The sequence below is a fragment of the Dendropsophus ebraccatus genome, chromosome 7 (genome assembly GCF_027789765.1).
Source record: "Dendropsophus ebraccatus isolate aDenEbr1 chromosome 7, aDenEbr1.pat, whole genome shotgun sequence".
Taxonomy (NCBI): domain Eukaryota; kingdom Metazoa; phylum Chordata; class Amphibia; order Anura; family Hylidae; genus Dendropsophus; species Dendropsophus ebraccatus.
In genome coordinates, this window is record NC_091460.1 from 116468495 (window position 1) to 116495153 (window position 26659).

General features: G+C 41.9%; 2 protein-coding genes across 2 annotated transcripts in view; one reads left to right on the top strand and one right to left on the bottom strand.

Annotated features, from left to right (window-relative positions):
- Window positions 1–26659, top strand: part of SPARCL1 (SPARC like 1) — a 75194-nt gene that overhangs the window by 17981 nt on the left and 30554 nt on the right. The gene's annotated exons all lie outside the window — the stretch shown is intronic.
- LOC138797717 (dentin matrix acidic phosphoprotein 1-like) overlaps window positions 7316–26659 on the bottom strand; it is a 32039-nt gene continuing 12695 nt past the window's right edge. The window contains exons 2-6 of the mRNA XM_069978269.1: window positions 17078–17156; window positions 16953–16991; window positions 15787–15834; window positions 13409–13678; window positions 7316–10605 (exon numbers count right to left, since the gene is read on the bottom strand). Of these exons, the coding sequence (XP_069834370.1) occupies window positions 9073–10605; window positions 13409–13678; window positions 15787–15834; window positions 16953–16991; window positions 17078–17131 (1944 nt within the window). The 5' untranslated portion in view covers window positions 17132–17156 and the 3' untranslated portion in view covers window positions 7316–9072. The remainder of the gene's footprint in view (window positions 10606–13408; window positions 13679–15786; window positions 15835–16952; window positions 16992–17077; window positions 17157–26659) is intronic.

A 26659-nucleotide genomic window follows, 5' to 3' on the forward strand; every position in this document is an offset into this window, starting at 1 on the left:
CTATTCTGACTTTTTTAACACCTTCATTTTTTGGGCTATAGGGCTGTGTGAGGATCATTTGTTGTAGCATCATCTATACTTTTATTTGTGTGTATATGTGGCTTTTTGGTAACTTTTTATTCATTTTTTTTTCTGGGATGTGATGTGACCAAGGATCAGCAATTTTGCACTTTGGCAGGTTTTTGCACTTACTTTTACTGGAATGTGATAATTTAATAGTTCTGGTAATTTTTTAATTAGTTTATTTATCCATCGTCCCCACAACTTTTCAAATTTCTTTTTAGCTTTTCTTTTCTTATACGCATATCTCTCTATACCAATCAACCAATTCACCTTCCCCACAAATTCAGACACCGAGGGGGGGGGGCCTCGTCCAGCCAGTGCTGAGCAATAAGCTTACGTGCCATGAACAAGATGCGCGCCACAGCTGTCTGCTCCACCACATTCAAGGCCAAGTCATCCACATACCCTAAAATATAAACCAGGGGAGAGTGCTGCAGTTCCACCTCATAGGCTTTATGTATAGCTGACCCCACCCCTCTCCAGTAGCGGAACAGCTTGGGACAGCGCCAGAACATATGTAGGAGACCCCCTTCATGGACATGGCATCGAGGACACATGGGTGTATCCCTGGCTTGAATACGGAAAAGGAAGTGTGGTGTGCGGTATACACGGTGCAACAGATATAAATGCGAGAGACGGTGCTGCTCTCCCAGGGATAATTTGGGTGTCATCTCTAGTATCTCCTTCCATTGACTTCCTTCTATGGGACCAATATCCGCCTCCCATTTTTCCCTTAACGTGAGCGGGAATCTGTCTTATAATTTAGACACGATATGTCTATAAAGGCAGGAAATATGACCCTTGGTGGATTCAGAGTCCCCCACTATATTCATGGGTGGCAGGTATTGCACCCCTGACACCAGCAATTCCCCCTCCGCTTCACATGCATGACGCAATTGTAAGTACTTATAAAACTGAGTGTGAGAGAGAACATATTGACTTTGCAGTTGGTCAAACCGTTTCAACTGACCGCCATCATACAGCTGCATTATTTTCCTAAGTCCCGCATCTCTCCAGGTGGAAAACCCCTCCAGGAAATACAAATCCCCTAACCATGGAGTGTCCCAGATAGACGTGTACGGTGTGTATCCCTTTATGCCATATAAATCCCTTATTTTCCACCACATCTTGTGGATAAGCAGTACAGTCGGTACTTGTGGGGTGAGCGATACTATCCTTTTGGCCTCCAAAAGTTCAAATAGATAGTCAGTCCGTAAGTGGTGTCCAATCAGTGTCTTGTTCTGGTCCCCCCTGTCATCTATTTCCCACCCCTTTAGGTGTTGCAGTTGGGCCGCTAGAAAGTACATGACTGCGTTAGGGACTGCCAGGCCTCCATCATCCTTGGATCTCTGCAGTGTTTCTAATTTAATGCGCGGATGTTGGGAGCCCCATATCAGTGCGCGGAAAAGAGCATGGATCTTATGAAAGAGACGAGAAGGAAGCCACACAGGAGAGTTATGCAGAATATATAATAATTGTGGCATCCAAATCATCTTCACCAGATTTGCTCTGCCCACCACCGACAGAGGTAATTTGCGCCAGATAGCTAGCTTCTGTTGGAATCAGGGGTGTCATGTTCAATCTTTCATAAGCTCTGACGTCTCTAGAGATGAAAACTCCCAAGTACTTGAAGGTATTAACGCTTTTCAATGGGATAGTGGGGTCCAACTGCAAACTATCCTCCGAGTCTATAGACATGATAACCGATTTGTCCCAGTTTACAGTGAGGCCTGAGTAGGTCCCAAACCCATTTATTATGGTCATTACACTAGAAAGAGAAGAGGAGGAATCATTAAGATAAAGCAATAAATCATCAGCGTATAACGCCAGTTTATCCTCCCTTGAGCCCCTCCTAAAGCCAACCACACCAGGGTGCGAGCGCAACAAGGATGCCAAGGGTTCTATTGCCAGCGCGAATAATAGCGGGGAAATCGGGCATCCCTGCCGCGTCCCTCGGTGGAGCGGAAAGGACGGCGACAATCCCCCATTTATCCGCAAGCGCGCCATTGGGGCTGAATATAACAGTTTAACAGATGACAAGAACACCGGACCAAATCCCATCTTTTCTAATACCGCCCATAGATATGGCCATTCGACGCTGCACAACAACCTTTAGTGCACACAATGATTTAAAACAGCTGCACCAAAAAGACCAATACCGCACTCCACTTCTGGGTCTGGGATAAGTATCAGGCATATACAAAAAAAAAACTCTTGCACAGGCCATCGGTCGCACTCTATTTATTGGTCCTTAAGCTAACATGTTGCAAAGTCATACAAGGCTCATGACCTTTGAAACACGCTATCTTAAGGACCAATTAATAGAGTGTGAATGATGGCCTGCGCAAGAGTTTTTTTTCTGTCTATGCCTGGTATTTAATTGCCACTGTCAGTTTTGACAATGGCATTTAAATGGTTAAGTAGCCTGCATTGAGGAATGTTATTATTATTTCTTTAGAAAGCACCCTTGTGATGAATATGGACAGCCCTGTCCCTATTCATGAGTGTGTAGTTATATTATATGTGGTTATGAAAGTGAAACACTATAGACTGTTATGTGTATTCCACTCACTATACCTTAGCTTGTCCAAACATCATAAACTCTGAGCAGTTTATTGAGGGTCTCTGGTCAGGAAACACTAGGCCTGGTTTATTGAGGGTCTCAGGAAACCTGGAGTTCTTATCTACTTCAAAGAATGGATAGACCCACTGAAGCACAACACCCCCCAACCATAGGACAATGGTTCAATTACAGGACATATGCATTGAGGTGTCCTTGGTCCTTCCCCATTATCACCTAATCAGCCAATTAGGGACAACTCATTATCCTAATCACCTATTGGGTGGCTCGGAAATCTGAGCTGAGTTTTGACTGTATAAAACATGGTGCCAACAGCTAAACTGGGTGGCAGTGGAGGGGGTCAGCCTGACTGAGCTGCGATCCATGATTTCTCCTACCCCCTGGGAAGGCAACAACTATTGTAAGTGTTAGATAGTTTCTGCTTATTTTTCCCTTTTATTTTATACTGTTATTGCATGTATGTGTGTCATCTTATTTACCTTTATTTTTGTAAGCACTGTACCTTTTGTCTATTAAAGCTTAAAACGTTAATAAGTTTGGTCCTTGTATGCTCTAAGAATCCATAGCCTTTGGATGTTGTGTTTTAACCCTGTGAGTGCCAGTGAGTGGTGTTGTGGGTTGACAGTGTCCTTTCACACTTAATTTGAAAGGTGGTGGCAGCGTGTGTGTTGGGGTGCTGGGACTGTGTTGGGGTGTGATTTATGCTCAATTTGCCACCTGAGTGGAAGGTGAGTGCAAGATTGAGTGAGTGGAAATAGATTAACCCCTTGCAGTGGCATCCCCGTCACGTGCTAGTAAGTGTGTACGTGACAACCCTTAATTCCAGACGATCACTCTGTGCTGGCTATTAGTGGTTGCCCCCAGCTACTGATAGAACATTGTGAACCCTGTCTATACCCCCTTACCGGAACCACCACACAACTGTACTTTGTGGTGCGAGAAGGGGTTAAGGAGTTCTTAATCTAAAAACGTGTCAGTCTGTCTGTTTTTATGATTACTATATGTTCTTAATATGTTGAAATAAAGCTTGAGGTTTTACTACAAGGGGAGATGGATGTATCCTTATTTTCCTATTTTTTTGTGCATTTGCTATAAAACTGCAGCATTACAGCATTGTGAATGCTGGACACAATAACAGTGGTCATAACAGAATAAACGCGGTATACTTTATATAATTTTATTTTAGTATGCCAAAAGAAAATATTTAGCATCACTCTGACAGTATCAGCTAATAAATACAATACAAAAGAGTTAAAACACATAAAACATTGTCTATTATAAATACGTGGATTGTATTGGCAGGAATAAAAAAATTTACTGTTAAAAAGTGCTTATATACCCAAATTGATATAGAGCCTACGTCTGTTCACATTAGCTTTGTTTCTTGTATTATTAATGGTAAGAATACCATTGTTAAAAATTTTCTTACCATTAAAAGTACCAGAACTTCAATGGAAATATAGGTCATAAGATCCATCCTGATATATAAGAAAATGCTTCATAATGAATGGATTGAGCTAGTGCGAACAGAGCTTTGAAGAACCAACAGATTAAACATTACATAAGAATATAATAAAGTAATGTAAAATTGACCAAGATATTGATACATCCTGGTATTATAGATATATAAGTGTTAAAAAACAAACAAAACTTACATTTCAAACGCATTAGTAGATTTTACTGCAGTGGATACAGGCTAAATAAATACGTGTTCTCCTTACATGACTGTGCAGAATCCATATTATAATGAGTGACTTCAATCAGTAATGACACGGACTGCGGAAATTAGTGATCAATATCAGTAATCTATGATTAAGCTTTATTTATGAGTAATTTTGTTACAGAATCTGCAGTGAAAATCCATTACCTCATATGCCTAAGGCTGGGTTCACACTACGTATATTTCAGTCAGTATTGTGATCCTCATATTGCAACCAGGAGTGGATTAAAAACACAGAAAGGCTCTGTCCACACAATGGTGAAATTGAGTGGATGGCCGCCATATAACAGTAAATAGCGGCCATTATTTCAATATAACAGCCGTTGTTTTGAAATAACAGCAAATATTTGCCATTAAATGGCGGCCATCCACTCAATTTCAACATTGTGTGGACAGAGCCTTTCTGTGTTTTTAATCCACTCCTGGTTTTGGTTGCAATATGAGGACCACAATACTGACTGAAATATACGTAGTGTGAACCCAGCCTTAACCATATGATTTTTATTACTACTAGTTTAAAGACTAATAGAGGGAGATTTATCAAACATGGTGTAAAGTGAAACTGGCTCAGTTTCCCCTAGCAACCAATCAGATTCCACCTTTCATTCCTCACAGACTCTTTGGAAAATGAAAGGTGGAATCTGGTTGGTTGCTAGGGGCAACTGAGCCAGTTTAACTTTACACCATGTTTGATAAATCTCCCCCATAGCCTATAGAAAGAAATTCAGCTGGGAGCATGGCAAAAGATGTTGGTTGTTCCCAGTCAGCTGTATATACAATGAGAATGTTATAAACAGAAAACAAAGTGGTAGACCCAAAGTGTTGGGACAGAAAACTTAATAATAGCAATATGCCTTAGAAAGAGAAAATGTATAATAAAACAGACAAACACTATGAAAAATCAGCTAAATAAAAAGGGATTTACATATAGAGGTTACATGTGATGACAATCAGTATCCCAATGGTCAACACATTTTGAACATGTTTCTCTTTCACAGAATAGGTCTGGTGATAAAGTGTTTAAGCTTTTCTTCATGAAAGGACAATGATATGGTTAGCAAAAATAGTCTGGATCTTAATCCATGGTAGAAATAAATTGTTCCCCCGGCAAGGCTTCATTTGGCATAGCTGATTTGTCAGGAACTCATGAAAAAAAATTGTTAAATCCACGTTTCAAAAAAAGTAGCTGTTTTTTGTTGTTGTTTATGTATTCAAAAATTTTCCTGAACATTAAATGATTATACATATATTTTTTATATTTTTCCTCCATTTGATCTGAGCTCATATTATATATATATATATATATATATATATATATATATATATATATATATATATATAGTTTGCTTACATTTGATTGAGGAATGTTTCACAAAGCCAGAATATTCAGCTATTTATATTGCTTTGGGTTATATGTGTCATTTGTGTATTTTGCTATGAAGTAAACAAGCTGTGGTAATTCTATAATGTTTGCCCAGTGTTGTATATACTGTACATTGTAACACTAGTGCATTATAAGATATTGATATATAATACTTTATGTTGAATAAAAACATAATTCCAAGTGTTTCTCTAACCGACATTCAGTTACCAAGGTCAACAGTATTTCCACCAACAGAGATCAGTGTAGGAAATTACACATTTGGCACTATAATAGTAATGCATAAAGATATTGGCCCACATTTATTAAAAGGGGCCTAGTTATAGCCAAAGGGGGAGATTTACTGTATCAAACATGGTGTAAAGTGAAACTGGCTCTGTTGCCCCTAGCAACCAATCAGATTCCACCTTTCATTTTCCAAAGAGTCTGTGAGGAATGAGAAGTGGAACCTGATTGGTTGCTAGGGGCAACTGAGCCAGTTTCACTTTACACCATGTTTGATAAATCTCCCCCAATGTCTACAAAACGTAATGTAATCTACTGACATGGGTTGTAACAGATTTATGGCTGCATTATAACTGCATAAACATGTATATAAATCTGCCACCATATATGTTGTTTGCATTACACATACAGGGTCTATTAAGACTGGCATTTCATGCACCAGTCATATACTAAAGTGTATGTAAAATGAACCAAATATGTAAAGATGTGAACAAAAATAAAATTTAGATGAAATTTACGCTTGCCATCTGCCTTCAGGAGACTGGACCTGGATTTCTGGTAAGTACAGCTTTGTACTTACCAGAAACGTAATGTAAATTGTAAACTTGCTTTATATCACATCTACTGTTGAGGACAAACTTTTTCTCAGTAATTGAAGCACATTACAAAGTTATATAACTCTGTAATATGCTTCAATCACCTATCTGCCTCCCTTCCCTGTCTTTTCCCCCCTCCACCCCCACACAGACCTAATTACTGTCGTCACCAAGCTCTTCTCTCGGCTTCTTCTTGTGACGATGAGTCATCAGCAGGAGGGCTGCTCTAGCTCCTGTTACACCAGCCTTCTCCTCCCCTCAGGTGACTCAGCTTGCTCAGCTCCGATTGGCTGAACAACTGCAAGCCATCTGAGTCCATGTCACTTGTTTATCTTCTCTCCGACTGACTCCCAGCACACAGGCAGCCTCCCCTCATACTCTCTCCTGCTGCCGAGTAGTCTCAGTGAGTGAAGGAGTCATGTCACTAGGGAAGATAAACAGGTAGCATGGACTCAGATGACTTGCAGTTGTTCAGCAAATCGGAGCTAAGCAAGCTGAGTCACCTGACAAGGCAGGGTAGGGGGAGGCTGGTGTACCAGGAGCTATAGCAGCCCTCCTCCTCCTGCTGATGACTCATCCTCACAAGAAGAAGCTGAGAGAAGAGCTTGGTGACAACAGTAATTAGGTCTGTGTGAGTTTCTTACACTTCCTGGGGGTTGAGGGGGGAAAAGACAGGGAAGGGAGGCAGATAGGTGATTGAAGCATATTACACAGTTATATAACTTTGTAATGTGCTTCAATTACTGGGAAAATGTTTTTCATGGCACTTGTCCTTTAAATCTGGCAGGGGCAGGGGGGAACATCATAAGGAACAACTACTTACCTCTTCCCCTTGCCCGCGAATCGCCATGCTACAACTCAGGGGAAAATGACCAACCCGGCTGATGAACAGCCCACTCAGCCAATCAGTGACTGGAGCAGCATCCCGCCTCAGTCACTGACTGGTTGAGCCGGCTGTCAATCAGCTGGGTAATGGCTTCGGCTGAGAAGAAGATAACAGAGGCCCTAGAGCGGCGATCCGTAACTGAACAGGCACGGAGACAGGTAAGTAGTGATGGTTATTATGTAACCCCCTTCCAAAAATAATTGCAGCCACGGACTCCTTTATTGTGAAAAGTAAACTTCTATTAACATGTAAATGGGGACATTCTGTGTACTGGAGATGGTACTTTAGTCCTAAATGCACCAATTTCCCCACCGGCCTCCCCTGCAGAATACCTACTAAGGAATATTCGGCGGGAACTCTGCAGTGATATCACTTTAGACCCACATTGAGTGCAGAGCACAGTATGAATATTCATTAATAGACATTCTTCAGGAGTCGGCAGGTGGACAGGATGGTGCAATGAGGGCTAAAAGACCAACCTCAGTGCACAGAACACCCTTATTCACATATGACTAAAAAGTTAAGATTTCTAAATAACACAGCAGCACACCCTGCCCTAATAAAATATATCAGCAACTTCTTCTAACGCGTTCTCTCAAATGCTGAGCACTTGGGTTTGGAGGACCCTGCCAAACCCAAACATTTCTGCCTCTCTGCTCAATACTACAGCGGACCAGTTACTAGTTTACATGCAACTGCCTCAACTGGGTCCTATGCTATACCGGGAGGCACTTGTGTGCATCATCAAACCTGTCTGCTCTAGTTTCCCTTTTCTAGCTGTGTGATCCTCTTACCAACATTAAGCTTCTAAAAAGTTTCTTCTCAAAGTTCTGCAGGACTAAGGTAAGATTTGGGGTCCCAAGTGCCCCTGTTCAAATGGTGCAGCAGTTGAGCTCTATTCAAGCTCTTTCTTTGGCAACCCCATAGACTTTAAATGGTCTAACGTTGCGTTTACTTGTCCACTGATCTATTCTCCCAATGACACTCAGTACCCCCGGTACCTCGATACACATGATCACGCACTTTGTTGTCAGTGGGGAAAAATCCATTTAAAACAGACCCTAACAATAATGTTTTATAACATGTGTCTTTTGATATCTGTAACCAATATAGCTTCTCCTTTAGAAGGCAGTACAACAATCTACTATAGTCTTCCTAAATATAGGAAAGGTTGGCGTAATATGGACATATATGTATACATGCAACATATATGGCCCTTTTCACGTATCTCAGAATGAAACATCTATTGTAACAAAAATGGTTTAAATACAAGACACAAAATACAGTATTGGACTTTTCTTGAAGAGAAAGCTGTTCCAGTGCTTTGTGGATTCCTTCGGATAGTAACTAAACTATTTTGAGGTATCATTTTGGATACACCAATCCACACCTAGCTTATATGTCACCCCACTCCCCTCTTGCAGGGAAGGATTTATGAGGCTGCCCTAACAGTACGCTAGTCTAATATTATACTTTACAATATTTTGATGAAACGTAACATCCAGACAACTTATACATTCATGTTAGGGGGTGGCATGTTATCTTCCAGTTCCATATTTTTTAAGCACATACTGGTTATATGTTATATAAGCTAGGCTTCAACTGGTATAGTCCCAGAGACTAATATCCATCTTGGCAGTCATTGTCATCCCCGATAGCTTTATGTTGGTAAACCCCAAAGATTAACCTTCTGCTATCAAATTCAGAACTTAAAGACTCTTTGCTGACATCTTCAGACTCACTGGAGTCACTGTTCGGCCTCACCTCAATGGATTCGACAGTCTCTCTAGAGCGGCTTTCATCGTCTTCCGCCGATATGCTTTCTTTGACTTCGTTGTCTGATGAATCATGAACTTCTTCAGTGTTCTCTTTGGAAACCGTGTTGAGCTCTGCTGACTTACTGGAAGATTTGCTGTCATCCATAGAACTATTTCCTAACACAATGGACATGAGCCTGAAAGAATTACTGACTTCTGTTGATTCACTGCTCCTCTCCTGATCTGTTTTAGCAGCGGAGCCATGTAATTTCCTCTCGTTTTCTGCTGAGTCTGTCTCTCCAGAATCGTCTTTAGAGTTTTCTTTACTAGTAATGTCTTCTATGGATTCACTTTTATCTGGTGTAGACTTGGACTCATCCCGTTCTTCCTCAGATCTACTGTTACTCTTTTCCATAACATTTTCTATTTGTTTTAATTGCAGTATCTCCTTGGACTGACTACCATGGTCTCTTGACTTGTTTTCATCTTCTTCTGATTGACTAATATCTTCTTGTGATTGAATCACATCTTCAACCGACTCCTTAGACTCGGAGGCATCCCCATTGGGAGTGCTGTCACGTTTGCTGCTAGTTAAGGGTGTCTCTTCATGGGAATGAGTATCCTCCTTTGAATGGATGTCTTTGGAAGGCGAGCCTTCTACTGAGTCCTCGTGTGAGTGACTCTCTTCTGGTGAATGAGTGTCTTCTGGGGATTGGACGTCTTCTGCCGAGTGAATATCCTCTTTTGACTCTTTTGAGTCAGGTTTTTCATTAGAATTAATATCTTCAGTCGATTGACTGTCCAAAATTTTTGATTCGTCTTGTTTGCTTTTCAGTACATTTTCAGCAGTATCCAATACATCAGAATCGGGTGTTTCTGCACTTTTATAGCCACTTAACATTTGGTTTCGCTCCTGTTTCTCTTTCTTTTTCTTCATCTTTTTGTTTCTTTCGGAGGACATACTTATGATGACATCCCTGTTGACCTTGGACTCGCTCTTATGATTTAATATGTTTGAATCGTCATTTTGCATTTCTTCACTTTCCCTTTCGAAGCTGTACTCCTGACTTTTCTTACGTTGGCTGTCGATTTCAAAATTGTTTTCTTTACTGTTGTTTGCACAGTCTTGATTATCCTCCTTACTGTTTCCAGCTTGGATAGTTACATTGTCTTCATAGTCACCATCCTCATCATTATGGTCACTGTTATTGGAATCACTGACATCATTATTTCCTGCATTATTATATTCAGGAGATAAATCCATTCGAGTCTTTTCATCTTGGTCACTTTCAGCATCTTCTCTGCTTTGCTTTATTGCCTCACTTGATTGTGTCCAAGGCGCTCCTTTAGGTTTCTCAGGAGCGTGATCTGAGTGATCGTCACTTTCTGGTACTTCCTGTGTGATTAAACAGAATCTAGTTATCCAATGGAATGCAAAATATACATTTTTAAAAAATATTTTTTTTATATTTCAAGACAAACTGTTATATATGGTTTTAGTTAGCCATTACGTCTAAATCTTAAACGGGTTGGCCACTTTATCGTAAAATAGTTCAGTGTACAATATTAGTAAGTGTACTCACAGCATTTACTGACAGCAGCTTCCTGTGTACCTCATAGGGCTAAAATCAGACTCCCTTCCTCCAGACTGGGCTGCTCTGCTCTGTGGTGTTCCTGTCCATAAAATGGCCAACATGGAGGAGTATGTGACCGTGCCCCGCCCCCCAGTGTCCACCACTGAGTCTGTGTGTGTCAATGGAGGACACAGGGGGTGTGGCATGGTCACATGCTCCTCCATGTCAGCCATTTTATGGACAGAAACAAAACAGAGCAGGGCAGCACAGCCTGGAGGAGGGGAGTCTGATTTTAGCTCTATGAGGTACACAGGGAGCTGCTGTCAGTATATACAGTGAGTACAGTTACTAATACTGTACACTGACGTATTTTACACAGTTCAGTGGTAACAACGGCCGTGATTCCCACGGAACTTACGTAGTGCTGCCTTCTGAGGGAATCCCGGACGGAGTGTATACACATAATATAGTATACACATAGTAAAATATACACTCCAGCCGGGATCTCTAGTGACGCCGTAGAAAACTGACATGTCAGTTTTCTGCGGCTGCTATTCATTCAATAGCGGCTGCAGAATACCCTGTCAGTGCACACTATGGAGCGAGCACCTCCGGCCGCACGCCCGTAGTGTGCTGTGGGGAGTTCGATGCGGGCGCGCACGGATGCACGCGCATCAGAACTCTGCGGTGCTAAAGATCATCTTGTCTGAGACCGGGTCGGGTCACGGAATGGCCGGTCTCTTACGTAGTGTGAACATAGCCATAAGTTGTATCCATGTATACAGCGATTGGGAAAACAGGACGGGAGAGGGCGCACTCAGCACAGTCCTATTCCGCCTTTGTGTTATGTGAGGAGACAGCCATATGATGGAAATCTTTGGGTTATATCTCTTCACACTGACACAGAACGGGGAGAGAACTGCAGGGCAGCTTGGTCATCTTCCTGCTCATTCCTCTGATCGGTCTTATGCTAGATTTACACACACCGGATCCGCAGCGTATTTCATACTGCAAATTCGCAGCGAAATCCGCTGCAGATGCCTTGCTGGTCATTTTCAATAAGAATACATACTCCCAGTGGGATTGACATCCTGCTGCGAGTATGTAAGTGACAGCCCCCTTAACCCCCCGCTGGCCGGAGCATACATTACCTGCTCCACGCTCCGGCTTTCTTCAGGGGTTCCTGGCTGGATGTACCGCTCAGCCAATCAGTGCACTTCCCCGCCGCAGCCACTGATTGGCTAAGGGAGACGTCCAGATGCCAGGAGCCCCCGAAGCAAGCTGGAGCGCGGTGGGTTAAGGGGGCTGTCACCTACATACATGGGATGTCAATCACGCTGCAAGTATGTATTCTCATTGAAAATCACAGGCAAGGCACCCGCTGCGGATTTCGCTGCAAATCCACATCATGAAATCCGCTGTGGACCCAATGTGTGTGAATCTAGCCTTGCTCTGAAAACTCTCTGACATGTCAAAAGTTTATTTTGTGACTGGTACACTTTAAGTAGGGGGTTCTTGGCTGATCAACATTGATGAAGTCTGTTTAGAACCTAGGTATGTAGGTACCCTAGATAGTACACAACAAATGTCTGGCAGGTAGTTTACTTGTCCTAATAGTAGGTTTGGGAGTGCTTAGATACAATTAATTTAAGGTTATTTGGTTTAGGAACATTTAAAGCCAGCTTAAAGAGGTTGGCCACTTTCTAGTAAAATACGATCTTAAGTTGTGTGAACATAGCCTATGGCTGTATCCATGTTTTCCATGACTCCTTAGGGCTGCATCCAACTTCTCAAGCCACCAGGAGTCAAATGCTGAGAGTTCAAGTTCAGACGAACCAGAGCGTTCGCAATTTGGTTCATGACTAATCATGTACAAATAGAATTCTCTCATACACCTATAATCAGTGAATGATTGCTGCGACAGGGCCCGCAGAGTCAGGTGGCCCGGGAGACCGGGCCTCCTAGTTTATATGTTCCCTGAGCCCAGCCACTTAGTATACTCCTGCCTGTTATCCTAGGCACAGGCTCTATACAGTAAGCTGGATAACCACCAGCTTACTATATAGATACAGTAATTATGATGTAGATACACCACCTCCTCACTATGAGCTCAGGCTCCTTCCTACTCCCCTGCTATGTCGAAACAGAGGAGGAGGGGGACACTGTCAGCTGCTGCTATTAACCCATTGCAATTTCAGATTTTGCTTCAGGAATTAGATGTGCTAGAATCACCCCTGTGTACAACATATGGTACAATGATTTGGGCTCCCCTCTTACATGCACAGACAGTGAGGAGAGGAGTGGGAGGGGCCGCGGGAAGCAGCAGGGGAGGGGGCTGCCCAGAAGATCCTTAGATCGTTTGGGCACCCCATTGAAGTCAGCAGTGGTCTGTTGTTGCACTTCTTTTACACGGGGATAAGCGCTGCTGCACGAATCATGCTGTTTCAACATACTGAAAGCCCACTATCAGTCGACATTGTGCATGTTGGCTGATTGTGGCCTTTTAACATGTTATGCGAATAGCCTGAACGGACAGTAATTGGCCAAGTAAGGCCGATAACCATTTTGTGTAATAGGGCCTTTAGTCCATCTGATTTCCTGAAGATTCACTTAATATTTACTCACAGGAGACGTGGCAAACTTATTCTCATGGCTTCCCGATTCATTATCATGTTCATCATCTTCCTCACTACTATTAGGATGTTCAGCGCTTTCCTTCAATTCCCCTTCCACATCTTCTCCATGCTTGTCCCCATCATCCACACGTATGAGTTGCTTCTCGATATCTATGCTATCAATAGCAGCTGGGATGTGATCTTGATCACCATTGCCTTCATGTTGTCCCCCGCTAACCTCCTCATGGTGATGGTGAGCAACTTCTTCACTTGAATCATACTAAGAAATGCATAAAAACATATTAGGAGCAAAACAATAATAAATCTGTACAATGTAAAGGGGCATTCTGATTATAATGGGGGCAGCAGCATGCAGCTCACTATGGCAATAAATGGAGTTATGGAAGCAGCTAAACAAGCTAGGAAACTGCAACTTACATAGACTTTAAGGCTATGTTCACACTACGTAAGAGACCGGCCGTTCCGTGACCCCAGCCGGGTCACGGAACGGCCGGTCTCTGGCCGGATCATCTCGGCCAGTACTTAAGTACCGGCCGGATCTTTCGGCCGCGGAGCTCTGATGCGGGCGCATCAGCGCACGCGCGCATCAGAGCTTCCCATTGCACACAGTGAAGCAAGCGGCCGGAGCCGCTCGCTTCACTGTGTGAACTGACAGGTCTTTCTGCGGCCGGAATTCACTGAATTCCGGCCGCAGAAAACTTACATGTCAGTTGTTTGCGGCGGCGTATGGGATCCCGGCCGGAATCCCATAGAACAACAGGCATTGTTCCACCACGGTAAAAGTACGGCCGTTGTTGCCATCGGCAACAACGGCCGTACTTTTACGTAGTGTGAACATAGCCTTATGGAGAAAAAAAACTTTACACAAGCCTAAACCATCTCTCTACTATCTCTTCTTCCTTCCTGGCCCATATCAGTCATTTCCATCATACAGTAGTGGGGAAGGGGGTCACAAAGGTAGGAAGCAACCTTTCAGATATTTATGTGGTGTCTTACAGCAGTGATTTTCAACCAGTGTGTGCCGCGACACATGGTCGGGTGTGCCGCGGGGAAAGTTCCCCAAACTATGGTGCCCCTGCAAATCGCCCCGCTGCTGCTGTTCACCTCAGCTACTGGCCGCCTGTAGCGCCCGGACGTGCTCCTCCTATCCAATCAGCGGAGACCGGGCCCTACAGGCGGCCAGTAGGTGAGGCGGACAGCAGCGGCTACCATTTAGGAGGAGGTGAGGAGGAAGGGGGGGAGAGAAACCTAGGGATGGGGGAGAGAAACAGGAGAAAACAATGGGGGAGAGAAACCTGGGGATGGGGGAGAGAAGCATGTGGGAGAAACAGTTGGGGAGAGACAGGGAGAGAAGCATGGGGGAGAGAAACCTGGGGATGGGGGAGAAACAGGGGAGAGAAGCAGGGGGGAGAGAAACATGGGGATGAGGGAGAGAAACAGCGGAGAGAAGCAGGGGGCGAGAGAAGTTTGGTGGAGAGAAGCAAAGGAGAGAAGCATGGGGGAGAGAAGCACAGAAGAGAAGCATGGGGGGAGAAGTATGGTGGAGAGAAGCACAGGAGAGAAGCAGGGGGGAGAGAAGTATGGTGGAGAGAAGCAGGGGGGAGAGAAGTATGGTGGAGAGAAGCATGGGGGAGAGAAGCACAGGAGAGAAGCATGGGGGAAAGAAGCAGGGGGGAGAAGTATGGTGGAGAGAAGCACAGGAGAGAAGTAGGGGGAGAAGTATGGTGGAGAGAAGCACAGGAGAGAAGCACAGGGGGGAGAAGAAAACAGGCCCAGGTTTCACACTGAGTATAAATATATTTAGAATCTATATTATTAACTATCTGTATAATATGTACTGTTTTAGTGTCATTTTGTGCCATTTTGGTTGGTGGTGTGCCCCGGGATTTTTTAAGTATAAAAAGTGTGCCGCGGCTCAAAAAAGGTTGAAAATCACTGTCTTACAGAATGGCTTCTGGCTATGTTCACATAGCATAAGAGACCGGCCGTTCCGTGACCCGGCAAGTTCACGGAATGGCCGGTCTCTAAAAAGATCATCCCGGCGGGTACTGCAGTATCGGCCATTGTTTTACGAAAATATACGTTGTGTGAACATAGCCTCAATGTGCATAACTTATTCTGTTTCTTAGCTGATTTTATGTTTCTGCATCTCCCCATACACTATCATAGGATGTGTGACATGGCCTAATCCCTTTATTGTCAGTGTTGCATTTGGTTTCTGGGATACCTAAGAAGCTCATTCTCCTGAGACGTAGACATCAGACATGTATGGAATATCATTGGGGCATGAGATAAATGATTGCCATTCACATTAGAATGGATTTTTATCTTATATATTATCAATACTGTTAAGATTTGTTTACATACCTGTTGTTCTGAGCTTTGCAAGCTGGATTCTGATGACTTGCTGTTTACCTATAATAAATAAAGGAACACAATAGATTAGTTTACAGTAGAGGAAAGATACATTGGAGACTTATATTGTGAGGCATATATATTTCAGGCAGTATTTGCTCAGTATTTTGCAACCTCAACCAGGAGTGGGTTGAAAACACAGAAAGGATCTGTTCACACAATGATGAAATTGAGTTGATGGCCGCCATTTAATGGCAAATATTTGCTGTTATTTTAAAACAACGGCTGTTATATTGAAATAATGGCAGTTATTTACTGTTATATGGCGGCCATCCACTCAATTTCAACATTGTGTAAACAGAGCCTTTCTGCGTTTTCAATCCACTCCTGGTTTTGGTTGCAATATGGAGACCATAACACTGACTGAAATATACTGTGTGTGAACCCAGCCTAATTGTAGACAAGGCTATGTTCACACATAGTATTTCCGTCAGTCTGTTTTCAACCAAAACCATCAATGGGTTTGTGAAAACACAAAAACTGTACAAATCTTTTCATGATAATTTTGTCCTGTCAGTTGCATTCCTGATTTTGGTTGAAAAAAGACCGAACAAAAGACTTAAAGAAATACTATGTGTGAACACAGCCTTATACTGCTAAACTTAGAGAAAAATGTGCCAGAATTCTGATGGCAAATATGCCTAATAAATGGCATGCATGCCTTGTGCCATATTTTTATGCCTTTTAGACAATATCTATATCTTACTAGACAGATTTACACCTCTCAGATACAGGTTTCCAAATCACTGCACTGCAACTCATAGATAAAACCATAGATAAAATAGTCTGATAAAATTCAGGCTGCCTATATTCACCACAAGGGGGAGCTCAAGAGCTTACTGCATACTATTTTATTATTGAGTTCAAAGTAAATATTGTATGCAATGAACTCTTTTTGTGTAGGGATTTTGGAGATCAGTATCAGAAAAATGTAGCTCCAAATACTGTAAAGATTTTTTTTACTATATAGCTTTGCACCTCTTTGGGTCAAAATAGTGTTCATAGTTGGATGTTTCCCTTGAGAATTAATTCTGCTTTCAGATCATATAATGAAATCTAAAGGTAAAATACTAAGAACTAAAACTACAGTTTTGCACCTTTTCTAGAAAAGCACTTACCTCAACATGTTCTGATGTATTTGATTCTGAGTCTGGAATCTGTTTGGAAAAAGTGAGTTTTAACATTAGTAAAATTTTTCTTTTAAAATGTATACATTGTTTTTTATTCATTTATTTCTACGTACCGGATACCCTATGGTCAGATTGATAAGGCAAACAAATAAAAGAATTTTCTTCATTGATGCTGTATGTACTTGTGAAAACCTAAAGAAAAGTTGTATACAAATTAGATATGGTATAATTAAAGACAAATAATTAATTTATAACATTTAATTAATATTTACTCAAAGCTTAATACTTGTTCAATATCTATGAGGCTATGTTTTTTAAACATACGCTATGAGGGGGATGTTATATTAGGCCACGCCCCATTTTCCTTGGCAGGATTCACTAAGAGACACACGCCTCTTAGTGAATCCTGCCGTCCGGGCGCCCAAACCTGCACCCAGCGTACAAAATCTACACCTGCCTCCAGTAGGTGTAGATTTGGATCATGATTTACGCCTCCTTCCCGCCTCATCAAGCCCCCCTAAGCTCCCCCAGCCCGCTCATCGGGTGAGCGGGGCAGACGGGAGGCGTACGCCAGGGAGGAGAAGCGAATCTGCACCTTCTCCCTGGCGTAAGCCTCGCAAGGACGCTTTATAAATGTCCCCCTTTGTTCACACAATGTCAAAAATAGAGAAAAAGTGTCCGCTTTTGCAAATTAACGTCCGTTATTGCCTCGATTTAACTGACTGCAGTGCAATGCATTGAAGTCAATAGAAAGACGATTGTCCGATGCGCACAATGTAATAAATAATGGACGTTACCGTGGACGGCAAAATAATGTTCATGTTCATTATTTTGGACGTCTTTTGCAAACAGCGGACATTTTTATTAGTTGTTCACACATAGTTTTTCTTTTGTCCCCGTTCTTTCTCCATTTTTACTATTAAATTCAATGGACTTTTCCATTAAGACACACCCAAGGGCCAATTAGTTACCCCAAACTAGAATAATGTACCAGCAGCTGTCATTACACTAAGGGGAGGCCAGACAGCTAAATGACGTCCGTTATTTTAGACTCAAATTGACGAACGCCATTTTAAAAGGAGCTGAGAAAACGTTGTGTGAACAAAGCCATAGGCTTTTTTTAAAAGAAAAAAACAACCTTTGTTTGATAAGGACTGCCGTAAATAATGATAATGATCAAAGAACGGACGAAAAACAATGCGTGACCATAGGCTGAAACTGTTGAAGTATTGGTTATATTTTTGATATCTAAGTCAGTTGTTACATGGAGTGATATGAATTTTTAAGGAACAACCACTATGTGCTTCTGTCTGAAACTGGAGGTATACAGGGGTACAGTGGACCCATAGGGTGATTATGTTCTACACTGACTTTGGTCTCTTGTTTGTACCTTATACTTATCTACTATTTGAAACCTATTTCTAGGTGATAATAAAAACATTTCTACATTTACAATAATTATTTTTCCCCCAAAAATACCCCTAAAATTGTAAACCATTTAAAAGGTTATGTTTTGCATTGGGTCTCTACCCCTAACAATAATGTAGAGAGTAAACTCCAGTAACATTGGCAATGTACTGGCAGTATGTATTAGGACTTCACTTCTTCACTTTTATGGACCTAAGCAAAATATATACATAACAAGCGACTATGTTTTATGTCATTATTCGATTTCTACCATTATTGTGTTCCAGTTACCCCAATACTATTATGGGAAGCCCTCATATAAAAATGGCCAAGGGTCTCAACACCAGGGATGGATAATAACTGAAGAGATAATCAATGTACAGTATGTAGGGATGGGGGTACATTGATAGTATGAACAACCACTTAAAGAGTCACTAAATATAACTTTTGACGTGCCATCAGGCATGGTAAAAGTTACTGATCACAACTGGTCTTTTTACTCAGACCTGATGTGATCAGGAGATATAGTCGGAGAGAGAGTGTGGCAGAAGATTTGCTAATTCTGATAATGTCGGAATCAGGAAGCAGCCACGGAGTGGATGGCACAGGCGCCACGCTCTCTCCCCTCTATATCTCCTGATCACTGCAGGTCTCAGCAGTGAGACCCTTCACAATCATTACTTTTTGACATGCCTGATGATGTGTCAAAAGTAATTTTTTTCCTTATATGCTATATTTTACCCCTAGACTAAGCTAAAGGGGTTTTCCTGGAAAACTAGTATAGGGTGGGGTGCTAACACCATCACCCCTGCTGTTTGTCGCCCACAGTACACCAAAAATAGAGCTGGAAGCAGTTGGCTCCACTACCCATGCAATGTGCAAAAGTAATTTTTAATGACAGGTGCTCTTTGATTTTCTTGTTACCCTGATGCAAATTATCTGGTCAATAATTGATCATCAGTGGTAAAAAAAGCTCAATGTGGATTCACTTTAAAAAGAGGATGCCTATGTGCGACCCTTTAGGTACAGATATTTCTAAAGGAAACAAGTGATTGTTTGTGAACACTCGTCGAAGGTTTCCCATTGCACGTGCTTAGTAATTAATATACACTCCATTCTTTGTTTTTTTCTCTTACAAAATACAAACTGTGCTTGAAGGAAAGGAAGATGCCATTTACCACACCATTCACCAGCTAACGTACATTTAAAGTAAGAACCTGGTTGTTAAGTTTTTAAAGAAGATGTCTTTCATCCTCTCTTTGTGGCACCCACCTAATTGCAGAAATGCTATCATTTGTGGTTTAGGCTAAATTCTTTTTTTAGGAATGTTTATGTCTCCTCATTTAAGCACATACAAAAAAAAAAAAAAAATCTGTCCTTAAAGGAGAAATCTAAAAAAAACAACAGGGTGCACAGGGGATGGGGGAAACATAATAAAGAAGTTTACCCATCTCCGTGCCCCCCCAGCGCAGTATCACCAGCTCTCTGTTGGCCTCCAGTCTTCAGTTTCTCATGACTTTGTCACGTCCCGACAGGAAGTACCTGCTCAGCCAATCAGTGATTGCAGAGATGTCCCGCCCAAGTCACTGGACATTTCGGGAGCTACAGGAGTTCGGCAGGGGTCCATGAGCGGTGACACTGCACTGTAGGCTCACAGGGTAAGCATGACTTCTTTATTATGTTCTCCTTTAAAGAACTGTTGCAGTATGACAGTACAGTACATATATCAGAAGAGAAAATGAGTTCAGCCAATCTGTAAATAAACAGCTATCATACATTGGGTGTCTAAAGGTTGTCTGGTTTCAGCTGTCCCATTAAGGGTACGTTCACACGTACCGGATCCGCAGCAGATTTCTCGCTGCAGATCCCTGCCCAGTAAACTCTATGGGCAGACAAACTCGCAGCAGGATACACATCCCACTGCGAGTTTGTCCGCAGCCCGCCCCGTTAACCCCTCCGCCGCCGAAGCCTATACGTCACCTGGTTCCCGCTCCGGCTTGCTTCGGGGCTCCCGGCGTCTTCACGTCCCGCTCAGCCAATCAGTGCACTGCGTCAGGAAAGCGCACTGATTGGCCGAGCGGGACGTGCCGAGAACCCCCGAAGCAAGCCGGAGTGGGGACCAGGTGACGTATAGGCTCCGGCGGCCGAGAGGGTTAACGGGGTGGGCTGCGGACAAACTCGCAGCAGGATGTGCATCTTGCTGTGAGTTTGTCTGCCCATAGAGTTTACTGGGCAGGGAATTAACTGCGGATCCAGTATGTGTGAATGTACCCTAAAAAGAATTGCTAAAGAGATGGGGTAGATTCCTGTTTAGGATCCACATATATGAGCCACAGATCTCTTATTCTGTAGCACCAACTATGTCCATGTATTACAGGCACAACCAGTGTAATACTGCTTTCCCATGTGGTGATTTTTTTAGGGAATTGAGGCTTAAAATACTAGGGATTCTACACGTTGTGCATGTACACATGTCGTCAGCATGATGATCGCAGTATTGAGTCAATTGACTTCCATGGGCAAAAAACAGCAATTATACATCTCACAGAACATGATGGATAATGTAAAAATTACGTCTGTCCAATAAAAACGACAGCCATTTTGACAGTTTGTAAACATAGCCCCAAAGTGGCACTTTATTGCTTAACCCTTTGAGGACCAGGCCCAAAATGACCCAGTGGACCGCGCAAATTTTGATCTTAGTGTTTCCGTTTTTCCCTCCTCCCCTTCTAAGAGCTCCAGCACTTTCAGTTTTTTATCTACAGGCCATGTAAGGGCTTATTTGTTACAGGAATAGTTGTACTTTGTAATGGCGTCATTCATTTTACCATAACATGTATGATGGAATTCCAAATATATTATTTATGAAGATATAAATTGGTGAAATCGCAAAAAAGAATGCAATATGGTAACGTTTGGGGGGTTCCTGTGTCTACGTAATGCACTATATGGTAACAGCGACATGACACTATTATTCTATAGGTCAGCCCGAACACAACCATATGCAGGTTACACAGATTCTCTAATGTTATATATTTTTTTTAAATGAAATCCTTTTTTTTGGCAATTAATTATAAATAAAATGGGACTATTGTGACGCTTATAACGGTTTTATTTTTTCACCTACGGGGCTGTATGGGGTGTCATTTTTTCCGCCATGATCTCTAGTTTTTATTAATACCATATTTGTGAAGATCGGACGTTTTGATCACTTTTTATTAATTTTTTTATATATATAATGTAACATAAAATCGGTAATCCGCGCACTTTTTTCCCTCTTTTCGTGTACGCCGTTTACCGTTCGCAATGACGCTTGCTATATTTTAATAGATCGGACAATTACGCACGCTACGGTATATTATATGTTTATCTATTTATTTATTTTTATATGTTTTATTTATATAATGGGAAAGGGGGGTGATTTCAACTTTTATTGGGGGAGGGGTTTTGGGGTAGTGTAATAGTGTTTTTAACTTTTTTTTTTTTACACATTTGAAGTCCCTTTGGGGGACTTTTACATTCACTACTTGGATTTTTACACTGATGAATGCTATGCCATAGGCATAGCATTGATCAGTGTTATCGGCGCTCTGCTCATTGAGCCTGCCTGTGCAGGCTCAGTGACCAGAGCGCCGATCGGACCGCACGGAGGCAGGTGAGAGACCTCCGGCAGTCCGTTTTACCGATCGGGACCCCCGCAGTCACACTGCGGGGGTCCCGATCGGTAAGTGACAGGGGACTCCCCCTGTCACTTACACTTAAACGCCGCGGTCGCGCCACGATCGCGGCGTTTAAGGAGTTAATGACACGCGGCAGCGCGATCGCTGCAGCGTGTCATTACCGGTGAGGTCCCGGCTGCTGATTGCAGCCGGCCCCCACCTGCTGTGAAGCGCGCTCCGCTCCGGAGCGCGCTTCATAGCGTGAGAAACACCCAGGGCGTACAGTTACGCCCTAGGTCGTCTGGGGACAGACTTCCATGGCGTAACTATACGCCCTGGGTCGTCTAAGGGTTAAAACTGCCTGTATTTAGCGGAATCTTAGTATTATGTAAATTGTATTGTCCATTGACTAGAAATAATACAAATTACACTACTCTGGTGTCTGGCATTGCAGTTCATCATCAATTTAATCAGAGCTTTGATATCAGCCACAGCCTAATAACAACTATTACTAACTATACTAATACCCTATTATCTAATATTGGATGACAATGTAGTACTGTACCCAGATTTAGCCATGTGGTTGCATATACCAAACTAAAGATCAGATTGTGTCTATATAGAAAAGTATATTTTATATTTTGAATTTGCAGTAAAGACAATTAAACTTATAAATATTTACAGCAGTAACACAAAGGCTACAAAAAAAGTTCATTGAAGATGATTACCTGATCTATCGTTCCCAGGAGCTGTTGAATGAGGCGGCAATAAGCTGTTGCTGTGATCCCAGTTATATATATTTCTTTGTTATTGTGCTTTTGAAACATTTCTGAGGGATTTAAAGAGTGTATGAAAAATTCCCCAGCCAATCATCTGCTCGAAAAATGTGATCTCACAAGGTGTCTCTGACATTACACCCACACTTCCACCATTCTAAAGAGGTGAATATCCGCTATGAAACTTGTGGTTACAAAATGACTGTTCTGACTTCCTCTTAATTAGATGACCATGACCAGCTCCAGCCTTATTTTGAGTATCTCTGTCCTCTGCAGGAGAGGATGAACATTATACCCTCACATACAAAGTACATGACACAGCTGTTTGCTACGTAATATATGTTGTGGGTCAAGTATGGGTATCATTTAAATGTCAAGTTACACAAAAATATAAGTCTAGAGAAAATAACCTTGTATATTTCCTTGAGATCGGTTCATGCAATATTTTACACAGTGTTGGAAAACGAAAGTTATAAATAAAAAATAAACTACACAACGTGAATAAAGTTTTTTTTATGGAATTTGAGTGACAAGAAAATCAACGTATGAAAGTTATATATCAGACTAAATTAAGCAAAATCTCTTAAAGCCAATGTACTATCATGTACATTGTTTTTGTCCTTTTTTTTTTTGAAACGCTGTCTGGTTCCCACACTCGGTGCGCAGAGATCAATGCTGTATATATACAAGTCCACCAGGGGGACTTTTTGTTAACGTAAAAAGAAAAATATATTTTTTTTTATTAATAAAAAAATTCCGTCATCTAATAAAAGTCCAAATCACCCCCCTTTCCCATTTTATAAATATAAACAAATAAATAAATAAACAAACACGTTTGGTATCGCCTTGTGTGTAATCGCTGGAACTATTAAATTATCACATTCCTCATCTTGCACGGTAAACGGCGCAAGCGCAAAAAATTCCAAGGTACAGAATTGCGCATTTTTGGTCGCATAAAATCTAGAAAAAATGGAATAAAAAGCAATCAAAAAGTTGTATATATGCACAGGGGCGTAACTACCTCTATAGCAGCCATAGCGGCTGCTATGGGGCCCGCCGCATCAGGGGGCCCCATGGCCTGCTCCTGCAATACACTGGGCCCCCTGAGCCGTCATCATTTGCAGCTCCGGGTGGCCCTGCTGGTCTCCTGGGTTTTGCAAATGTCCCTTTAACTGCAAGCACTCCTGACCAGAGCTAGCAGTTATGTAGTTATGACTTGACCGTACTTGACCGTTTAGTGGTCAGTCGGGGGGGGGGGGGGGCGCAATCAAAAGTTTGCTATGGGGCCCAATCAAAAGTTTGCTATGGGGCCCAGCCATTTCTAGTTACGCCCCTGTATATGCAACAAGGTACCAATAGAAAGCACAGATCATGGCGCAAAAAATTACACCTTACACTGCCCCATAGACCAAAAAATAAAAGCATTATAAGGATGGGAATAAAGCAATTTTAAACACATTTAGTTTTTTCAAAAAGACTTTCATTTTTTAAAAGCCGACGAATAAAATAAAAGTCACACAAGTTACATATCATTGTAATCGTACTGATGTGAGGAACATAGATAACAAGTCAGTTTTACCATAAGACGAACTGCGTAAACACGAAAACAAATTCCTTTTTTTTTTTTCCAATTTGACAGCGCAAATTATTTTTTTCCAGTTTCGCAGCATATTTTATGGAAAAATAAAGTCTGTCATTGCAAAGTACAATCAGTGTTTCAAAAAATAAGGGCTCATATGGGTCTCTAGGTGAAAAAATGCTAGTGCTATGGCCTTTTAAACATAAAGTGGAAAAGGCAAAAGCGCAAAAAGGAAAATTAGCTTTGACCTTAAGGGGTTAATGTTACCATGATTAAGGGCCTGCAAGCCTAAAACATGTTGGTCTCATGTGGACTATGGAGTATTCTTTTATGCTAGCATTAGGCAGAAGATTTATTCCCGTGGATGTAGGATACTCTTCTCCTTCTAACAGCCCCCAGCTGAGAACCCTAGGGTCTGGATAGGGCCCCACACCTGACACCGCCAGTCCCTCGTCACCACCGCTAAGTAATCAAAGTATTGCTATGTTTACACGGAGTGATACTGTAATTCGCCCAATCGATCGTTTAACGATTTTGAAGCAACGATTTGGTTTTTATAACGATCAGCGTTTAGACGAATAAATGGTTAGAAAAATCGTTTGAAAATTCGTAAGAAAAATCGTTATTGCAATTGTTTTTAAGATCGCTTAAGCCCATCTTTTACATAGGGTAAATCGGTGAAAGACTGTTTACACAAAGCGATCTGCAAATTTTCAGCGAACGACGATTTAAGAACATATGGAAAGATAAAAATGAACGATTTCTCGCTCGTCGTTTAATCGTTTGCAGTGTTTACACAAGCCAATTATCGCTCAAATGTTTATTGAAATGTTTATTTGAAAATTCGAACGATAATCATTTCGTGTAAACGCAGCATATCAAAGAGCAACCAAAGTCTGGATTTTTAAAGACTGTGTAAAGTCTGTCTACATTATCAACCAGCGTAGCAGCTGTGACTTCTCAAGGTTATCTTTGTCTATTCTTACCAGCAAGAAACTCAAGAGTACATGTTTTCTACTACTACTACCACTACTACTACTACTACTACTACTACTACTACTATTGAAACTGTGAAGAGATTATTTTGTGCATTGTCTTGTTTTCCCAGAGACTGTATAGTGTGTACTGCACTTGAGAAGTTTTCACTAAACCTGTTCCCAATTAAAGGGAATCTGTTAGCTCCCGAGCCCTAGCTAAGGTGCTGAGAGTGTGCTGTAGCTGGCAGTCCCCTTGTGAACATGGTAACTTTTGGTAATATTCTGTGCAGTGGATTATGCACAATCTCACGTCTACTACTGTAATGACGAGGCAAAGAGGAGTTCCTCCGCCCTCTTCTTCATGAATAATCGATGCTGTCCGGCCTCCTGCTCGCTCAGCTGTCAGCCAGTGTCTCTGATTGCAGATCAGTCCTTTCTAGGCAGTTTGTCTAAAAAAAACCCACTCAGATATAGTTGAATCTCTCAGACAAAATGTACAGTAGGAAACCTAAGAAACCTGAGATTGTACATAAACCACTGCACAGAAAGTTACCAAAAGGCACCATGCTGACTAGATGACAACCAGGTACAGCACACTGTCAGCACCTTAGGAATGGCCCGGGAGCTGACAGATTCTCTTTAAAGGGGTTATCCAGCACTACAAAAACATGGCCACTTTTTTCCAGAGACAACACAATTCTTGTCTCCAGTTCTTGTCAGGAGCAACTTTGCAAAATCAGGACACTTCTCACAGACCTTACTTACCAGGTGGTTTGTGCAGTCAGTTCTCTCACTGTCTTACTGGCCATACTGTATATGTATGATATTTTGTCATGATTGGGATTCTTGTAAAAGGTTAACTTACCAAAAACAAACAAATAATGTATCTACAAAATATCTCCAAGAATATGCGTAGTCACTAGGAGGTCACGCTGCCTGACTCTCCCTACTGGTATGGGGGAACTCAATTCAAGTCCAGTATGCCGTCACAGGTCCAATACCAATACAAGGGTAGTCGGGACTCACTAGCCCCTCCAAGCTACTACAAGTATACCACTAAATAAGATAATAGTATACCAGTTATTTACACAATACTCCTAAATATCGCTGAACCGTAATAATCCAGTTCAGGTCGGTCAAGGAGAACAGACAGACCACCTAGGCCATAGCCCAACGCGTTTCAGCACCAATGTCGGTATGCATCATCAGGGGCCAAACTGGTCAACAGGTCAAGAAAAGTCTGTATATAGTACGTATTGCTACACAAAAACATATGATAAATGGCAATTTTACTCCA